General features: G+C 43.1%; 1 protein-coding gene across 1 annotated transcript in view; it reads right to left on the reverse strand.

Annotated features, from left to right (window-relative positions):
* The window catches only part of TPD52L1 (TPD52 like 1), a 103,795-nt gene extending 97,189 nt beyond the window's left edge, over positions 1–6,606 (reverse strand). Inside the window, exon 1 of the mRNA XM_039257351.1 lies at positions 6,512–6,606. Coding sequence (XP_039113282.1) covers positions 6,512–6,530 — 19 coding nt within the window. The 5' untranslated portion in view covers positions 6,531–6,606. The remainder of the gene's footprint in view (positions 1–6,511) is intronic.
* Positions 6,607–8,262: the final 1,656 nt, after the last annotated feature.

Consider the following 8,262-nt stretch of genomic DNA (forward strand, 5'->3'; position numbering starts at 1 on the left):
TGCCCTCTTTTTTTTTTTTTTTTTTTTTTTTTTTTGCCATTTTAGACCACAAAAATTTAACAGAAATTGCTACTGGAGCTTAAGGACAAATCCTCTCACTATCCATTTTTTCCACAAGGTACCTTTTTAAAGTAGGTATTATGCTAATATGCTTGGGAGATAGCTAAATAAATAAAAGGTATTCATGTTAACAAGTAATTGTAATACTCATGAGACTATGAAAATCTTTCCTTCTGGGGCACTCATTGAGATTAGTCTTCTCAGCCAGCATCCAGAGAGTACAGATCTTACTTTCTGGAAAGGGTCATACAGATCCTAATATCTTTTATTTATTCTAAAGTCCTGAGATCACTGATACGAATGAACAGCAAATGGAATTACATATTTGAACAATTCTACATTTGAGCTGGCTTTTCCTTGTGGCTAGTAATAAAATTATATACTGGTTCTAAGAATCACATGTCTCGTAACTTACAGAATTCTTCATCTTGAAAACAGAACTAAATGGCAAGCTATTGATACATGAGCACACCACCCTCTTCCCTCACCCCAGCCTGTCATATTGTGGGGCTTATTCTTGCAGACCTCAGGAATTCTGGTCATACTCTTTCGGACCTAGACCCTGCCTATATGTGGGATGGACAGTGAGATCCCTGCTCTTCTAAAATGCCTTGACTGAATGAATACCAAGCAAAATCTATTATGTGCAACTCTGCACAGTGACTGTGTATGCATATCAATTTAAGGAGATGTTACAGAACTGTAATTAAAAATCCCAATGTAAAAAGTCAAACTTTCAGATTTCAAATCTGGGCTCCATCACATCCAGGCTGTGGGAGTTGGAGAAAAAGTTAACTATTCTGTCACTCAGTGTCCTCATTTGTAAAATGAAAATAACATCACCTTCATTGTGATTTTGCTTTATTTATTAAAAAACATAATGTTTTTAGTGTATAACATGGCAACTGGCATTAAAAACACACTAAAATATTAGTGTTACTGTCATCCTCACTGCGAATTAGTTCTAATGGGCATTGTAGTATTCAAAAAATCCCACTGGGGTGGAAGTATGTAATTTCATCAGTTCTGAGTGCATTACCCATGGGGATGACTCTTCTTTGCAACCCTCCCTGGAAAGATGACTCATGTTGAACTCATCTTTGTCTTCCGCTGGCATATGCTGACCAGCACATACTGTCGAGACAGTGTAGTATAGTGGGGAAGCTCATCTGGAGTTAGGCAGACCTGGAGTCAAGTTCCTCCTTCCACACCTAATTTTTCTGATCTTTAGTTTCCCTGTCTCTGAGTTAAAAGTAATGGTGTCTATCCCATAGTGGTATTATAAGAATTCAAGAAGATAATGCATGCAAAGTACTTGGAATATGCTTGCTAATAAAGGCAACAGCAAACATTTATATAGTATTTATCATGTGCCAGGAACTTTTTAAGTATTTTGTAAGTACTAACTCCTTAAATCCTCAATACAATCCTATAATATAGGCACTATTATTTTTCTCACTTTATGTATGGGAACATCAAGGCTCAAAGAGACCAAATTATTTGTTCAGGGTCTTATTAATGACTAAGTGACAATGGTCGAATTAAAATTCAGGCACTTTGATTCTTAAATCAAGGAATCTCAACCACTATCCCCTATTGTCTCTCAGTAGTGAGTGCTGGTCAAGTATTTGCTATTACCAATCAATAAATACTTGCTGAAATATTTATTTAATAAATCAATATTTTCCAAAGCATTTATTCATTATTTACTGTATCTCGCTAAGTACCAAATCTTGTCACAGACCAGAGAAATGGACCTTCTTGCTTTCAAGCTTTTTGAAGCAACTTCTCAGATTCTGCCTACCCAAAACATTAAGAAAACAAGGTATAGTAGGGCAGACAATCCAAGATAGCATCTAATACCATAATATCTATCATTTGTATGATCAGATTTTATAAGAACTTTAATTAAAATAAGTATAAGATTTGCTGCAAATGACTGACTTTAATAACAAATACTATTCTTCCTATTTTGTAAGTTTCCTAAAAAACTTTTATTTAGAGGGAAAATAAAACTATAGGTGGTAGCTTTGAAGGTAGTAAGAACACTCTTAATAATATTTTAAAAAATCATACATCAAAATGTATAACACCTACCTCCCATATTTGAGGGTTATATTTCCTGAAATATACAAAAGAAAATTATTCCTTAAGTAACCTGATCCCTACAATATAAAAGACTTAACCTGTTGCTATTTGGCATGGAAGTAAGGGATTATTTTATTGTTTTCTAACAAAATAACATACTTTGTTTACAAAGCAAGACTTCGTTTTCCATGCAGTGTTGAGAAAAAGGATATAATTGTATTCCTTTTTCTACAGCTTCATTCCCTGCTTCATTTTCCATTCTAATCCTTGTTTATTTTCCTTCACCTCTTTCTAATTTACATAATCTTGCTATGTTTTTTATACATCCATAAACTGCCATAAGTTCTTCCTGGAACATAGAGGAGTATAAGTCAATGTCCTGTGAGCCAAGTATAATGATAATGTAAGTTATACATGACATTTTTGCTTTAATGGAATTTGCAAACAGGTAAAATTAATCTGACATTTATAACTGTATGTCATTCACAGATTTCTGAGAATCCTACTGAGTAGACTGTCTGATTATTAAAAAAAAAAAGAAAGAAAAGCTATTGTAGTAGGCCGACTAATGACCCTCCCAAAATATCAGGTCCTGATCCTTGGAACCTGTAACTTCATATGGGAAAGGGGTCTTTGCAGATGTGATTACTTAAAGATCTTGGGATGTGGAGGGTATCCTGGATTATACAGGTGAGCTCTAAATGAAATCACAAGCACTCTTATAAAAGACAGAGGGAGATCTGATGACAGGAGAGAAAGCAATGTGACTCCCAAGGCAGAGATTGCAGTGACTGCCTGCAGCCACCAGAAGCTGGAAGTGGCAAAGAATCAATTCTTAGAGGCTCCAGAGTAAAGCCCTGTTGACATTTTAATTGTGGTCCAGTGAGAGTGATTTTGGACTTCCAGCCTTCAGAACAGGGATGATAAATTTCTATTGTTTTAAGCCACTAAATTTGTAGAATTTGCTACAGCAGTCCTTGGAAACTAATACAGTCATTAATCTAAATATACACAAATGTTAAGTGGACAGAAAATTTTCCTTTCAACATTATAGACACTAGGAAAGACAAAAACAAATTTATTTCCTAGAGTAATGAAATATTGAATGGTAGTTTAATATGGCATGAATTTTCATTTCAAAGGACTGCCATATGTTTCACGAAAATGCTACATTCCTAACCAAAGCCTCTCTCTAATATATCAAATTTCTTAATGAAAAATTTTCTAGTACCAGGAAACCAACTGGGAATGTTGGCCTCCTGTGGGCTTGCCATTCCACACTGTTCTCCAGCTTCTTCTCCTTGAATCCCTCTGTGCATAATCCCACCTCTGTGTTTTTGGTGCTATCAATTTCTCAGAATGGCTTCTTGTTTTGCTGGAAGTAATCTATTGTCTTATAAAGTCAAAGAATGTATTTGCAGAATTTCACTTATGGAAAAGTTTCTAGAACCTGCCACTGCATTTATTGAGCTATGTGTACAAATGTTTATAGCACCTGGTGGTCTCCTGGAAAGCACAGGGAAGATCTCACCGGCACTGTCTACTTAATCTCACTCAAGTTCGCTTGTTTCTAGATCAAGAGGCAAAAAGAGAAGCCATCCTCCCTCTAGATAATTCTAAAATAAACTGTGCTGGTGACAGAAACTTGCACTTAGGAAGCCATAGGCGTCTCTTAGAATCTGAGAGGCAATTCATTTGGTCAGAAACATGTGTCAAGTGGAAAGATTTCCCCATTAATATAAACTGTAAACATTTTGTGAAAAATATTCTTAAAGAACTTAATATGTCTGCTGCTTAACTGACCTGAGAATGAATTACTGGGGAAATGAGGATTTAAGAGGCAAATATCATCCACCTGGTTGTAAAAGTATAAAGTTAGTGTCATCCTTGATACCACCATTCTACATACGCGCCCCAAGTTATTTGAATTTTTTTCTTCCTGAGCATTTCTTAAATCTGTTCACTAGCTTAAAATGCTCTTCTAGCTGATGATCACCTTACTCCAAATCTCTCCAGGGCAACTTCACCTGCCCTTTAACTTGGACTCCCTACCCACTCCTGAGGGGAAGGAATGAGTGGCAAAGTGGGTAGTGGAGAGAGAGAAATGGGGACTTCAGTTTTATTTTTCCTCTACAAGTAGCAGGCTTTGAGTGGGAATGGGGCACTCACTGCATGCAGTGCACTGTTACTGCCTGCTTGATGTTACAAGGAATTTACTGGATTCCTCTCTAGAGAATGGGAATGGGAACTACCTCATGGAACTGTGGTGAAGAAGTGAGTCAACAACTGTAAAGCACAAAGAACAGCAACAGGGACACGGTAAAACGATCTCCACTATTTTGATGATCACCTACTAGGACTAAAGACTTTCAGGATCTCAGTTGGTGCTCTGGGGCCCTCTTTTAAATATCAACATGGAGGCAATTTTACATTTTATTTAACAAATAACTATCTGACAGTTATTTCCTCTACTACAAATTTCATGAAGCAAAAATCAAGTCTGTGTTTGCTCCCCTAACACGGTACTTCGCAAAGGGAAAGCACTGGAATATTTTAGTACCTCTCACAGGTAAAGCAAACCAATGACACCAGGTTAGCCATCTTCAGAATTCAGATGAATGTTTCCCACATGCTGTAGTTTTTCTCCAAATCTCGATGAATAATAGAATTACCTGGGAAGCTTTCAAATATACTCATGCTCAGGTCCCAGAGATTCCAATTTAACTGATTTGGGAGAGGCCAGAATTTAAGACTCTGCTAACAATTCTTTTTCTTTTTTTTTTTTTTTAATGTTTTATTTATTTCTAGGAGAGAGAGAGAGACAGCGTGAGCAGGGGAGGGTCAGAGAGAGAGGGAGTCACAGACTGAAACAGGCTCCAGGCTCTGAGCTGGCAGTCAGCACAGAGCCGGACGCGGGGCTCGAACCCACGAACCGCGAGATCATGACCGAAGCGAAAGTCGGACACTTAACCGACTAAGCCACCCAGGCGCCCCTAAGACTCTGCTAACAATTCTAACATGTAAGGCAGACTGAAAAACTCCAGGGTTGTTCCCATCTGCTTCGGTTCAGAACGAAGGCCTCCAGCCCAACCCCAGCTTTTGAATTTGACAAACAACTCCTACCCTTGGCTGAATTCTCCTATCCAATTTAGATAATGGGGGGAAAATACTGGAAGCAGCCGCTTTATGGGCAGGCTCTTGGCTGATGGAACAAACCAGGCTGGTTCGTACTGTTCAGACAATTGTAATCCTGGCAGCAGACCTGCTGGGTAGCACCAGGACGCTGCACCCACCAAGTGGCTCTCTTTCAGGACGCTTCCGCCCTTGCAAGGGCGAGCGCAGAGGGTCCTGAACCTCTCTCCTTCTCTCCACCCCCTCTCCCCTTTTTTAACGAGCTTTTATTTATTTGAAAAGCCAGCACAGACTCTCCCGCAGTGGGACAGAAAGGTAGCGGTGATTGTTTTCAAAGCTGAAGAGAGCTGAACTCTGGATCCCACCCCTTCTTGGCGTTGTTCCCAATTAGACTCCGCAGTCAGTGTCCTTCCTGCCCGCCTGGAGCTCCACGTCCGCCCACCTCTGGTCTTTGCTCCTTTCTCCATGAACTGCCTTTCTCGCACAGTTCCAAACGGGTTCCCTACCCCTGGTCCGAGTGTGACCCCAAGACACCCGGCTGCCCCAGGCGGCGCCGCCCCCGGCTCCTCTCGGCGGGCTACGCAGGTGGCGGGGAACGCGGCCGCCAGACCGCGGCCAGGGACCCCGCGCGCCCAGGGAGGCAGAGGTCGCTCCCGGACCTGGGAAGCCCGGACAGGCGCATCTACGATCGAGATCAGCGGGCAGGTAATGCTCTCCTGTCTCAAAAGGCAAGTCCCCGCGCAGCGCTCCCAACGCAGCCGGGAGACCCGGGTCTCCACGGAGCCACCACCCTGGCGCGCGCCGCTCCGCCCGAAGTTGGGACGGGACGCGAGCCCACGACTCCAGGCGAGAGGAGGCGCTCTCCCTCCTGCTCCCCCGAGGGCTAGGGGATCGCCTTGCGGATTCCAGACCCTGAACAACAGGTCCTTCGGGCACCTGTGAGGTAGGCGGAGCGGGGGGCGCCTGGCTGGGAAAAGAAATCGAGCACTCTGTGAACGCATTTTCAGCAGAGGGACCTCTCCATTTAGCATCTCCTTCACCGGCCCCAGGCTCACAGCAAATCCAGAGTTTGGGGAGCAGGGATTATCCCGCAGGTGCCGATAGGAGCGGAGTCGCCGACCTGTGCAGATGGCACCCATCCGCTCTGTACGAGAGCAAAGTTACCCGGTACCTTGAAAGCGCCTTTCTGCGCTCCAGGACCCGACCCTCAGGGCGACGGGCGACCACTCACCTTGTGCCTGCGCCTCCATGGTGGCCGACCTCCGACTGCGCGCGGCGAGGCTGCCGGTGCTTCCAGAGAGGCAGGCAGCGGTGTCCGAGCCTGGGACGCAGCTGGCCCCGCCGCCCGCGCCCTCCCCTTGCGCGCCTGTAGCGAGCGCTGCGTGGAAGGGGTGGGGGCCCGGGGACCGCCCCGCACTGCCGCTTGGGTTAGCTCCGCCGGGTCCAGTGGGTCCACCTGGCCCCGACCACGCGGAGAAGGAGCCCACTGCTGGGCGCCACCTGCCGACCGCTCTGCGCATCGCGCCGAGGGCGCCCACTCCTGGCTCAGGGCGCGTGCTCGGGCCCTGCAAATAAATGCCTGACCCAGCTGAAGTGGGTCCTGGAGCCCCCTGTCCCAGGGCCAATCCCCAGGGAGACGGGAGGGAGGGTGGATGCACAATACTGAACCAGAGCTCCTGGTGGAAATACGGAGTTTGGATCCTGTGACCCTCTGCACTCGACATTTTTGGCAAAGGATCAATATATAAACTTGCTTTATGTGTGTTTCTGTTAAAGATACCTTAGTTATGTCTTGTCGACTCATTAATTTTGAGCTCAGGGCCATCATGACTATAACTGATACCTGAGTGAAGTTTATTAAGCTTATTTAACTAAGCAACACCTCATGGGGGCCATTTTAAATAGCAAAATCACCTCCCCACACACACCAAAAGCACAAAAATGGGATATTTGTAGTCTGTGAAAAAGCACTTGTTCAGAGTCTGAGAGCTGAAGCAAGGTAGAGCTTAGCCTTGTTTGACCTCAGCTGGAAAGGTATGCAGGCTTGGTGGGCCCAAGTTTTGGGGGCTCTGCCCATGTCTGGAATGACCATGAAAGCCATGTATTGATTTTGCTGTCACAAATAAATTTTAGTAAGGAGGCAAACTCACAGATATAGAGTCTTCAAATAATAAGCATCGACTGTGTACATGTTTTGTAATTTGAGACCTATAGACCATTCCTGTAGGTTGATGAAGCAGTCACATTTTTAGAAAAAAGGCTAGAAACTGACAATTTTGTTCCAAGCCTGACCTGGCAATAACATTAGAGAAGAAACATCAGCTCGTGGCCCACCTTTTCAGATCTTTAGTCCTTACAGATCTCTTTCTCTTTACATCCACAAAATGCCCATCTGTAAAATGAAAGTGTTTATTTACATCTGGCCTTGAATGGTTTGCCATTATTTTTTTCAGGTTTTTTCCTCTTAAAATAGATGCTGAAGTCTGTCAGAGTCAAGTATGTATCGCCTATCAACACCCCTCTCTCGTTTCCCACCAAAAAGCCTTATATAAATTCATAGCTGAAAAAAATATGTATTGAATAAGCCACTAACCAGTAGGTTCCTTGTGCAACCATGCTCAGGTTACTGTCAAGGTATAAACTAACAAACCTTAATGGGGTCTTACACTTTTGCTTGAAAAAAAGTACACTTGTGATTTCACAACACATGTATAAGCATGGCTGGTGGGTTTTGTTATGTTAAAATGTCCCTGGTTTATAATCAGCAACATAAAAATGACTCTACAGACCACTAAGCACTGGGCCTTTGGTGATAGTGACCATGGATGCACAAAGTAATAAATCAACAACCCCGATTAAATCACTTTTAGAGTCTATTTAGTTGTTCTGGTCCTCTCTACCCTGGAAATTAAACACCAGGTTAGAGTTGACTTCTAGCTGTTGAAAGGAACTAAAAATAGTTAATGACTTTCTAGCTTGAGT

The sequence above is a fragment of the Hyaena hyaena genome, unplaced genomic scaffold (assembly GCF_003009895.1).
Source record: "Hyaena hyaena isolate Hyena2069 unplaced genomic scaffold, ASM300989v1 scaffold_613, whole genome shotgun sequence".
Classification (NCBI taxonomy): Eukaryota; Metazoa; Chordata; class Mammalia; order Carnivora; family Hyaenidae; genus Hyaena; species Hyaena hyaena.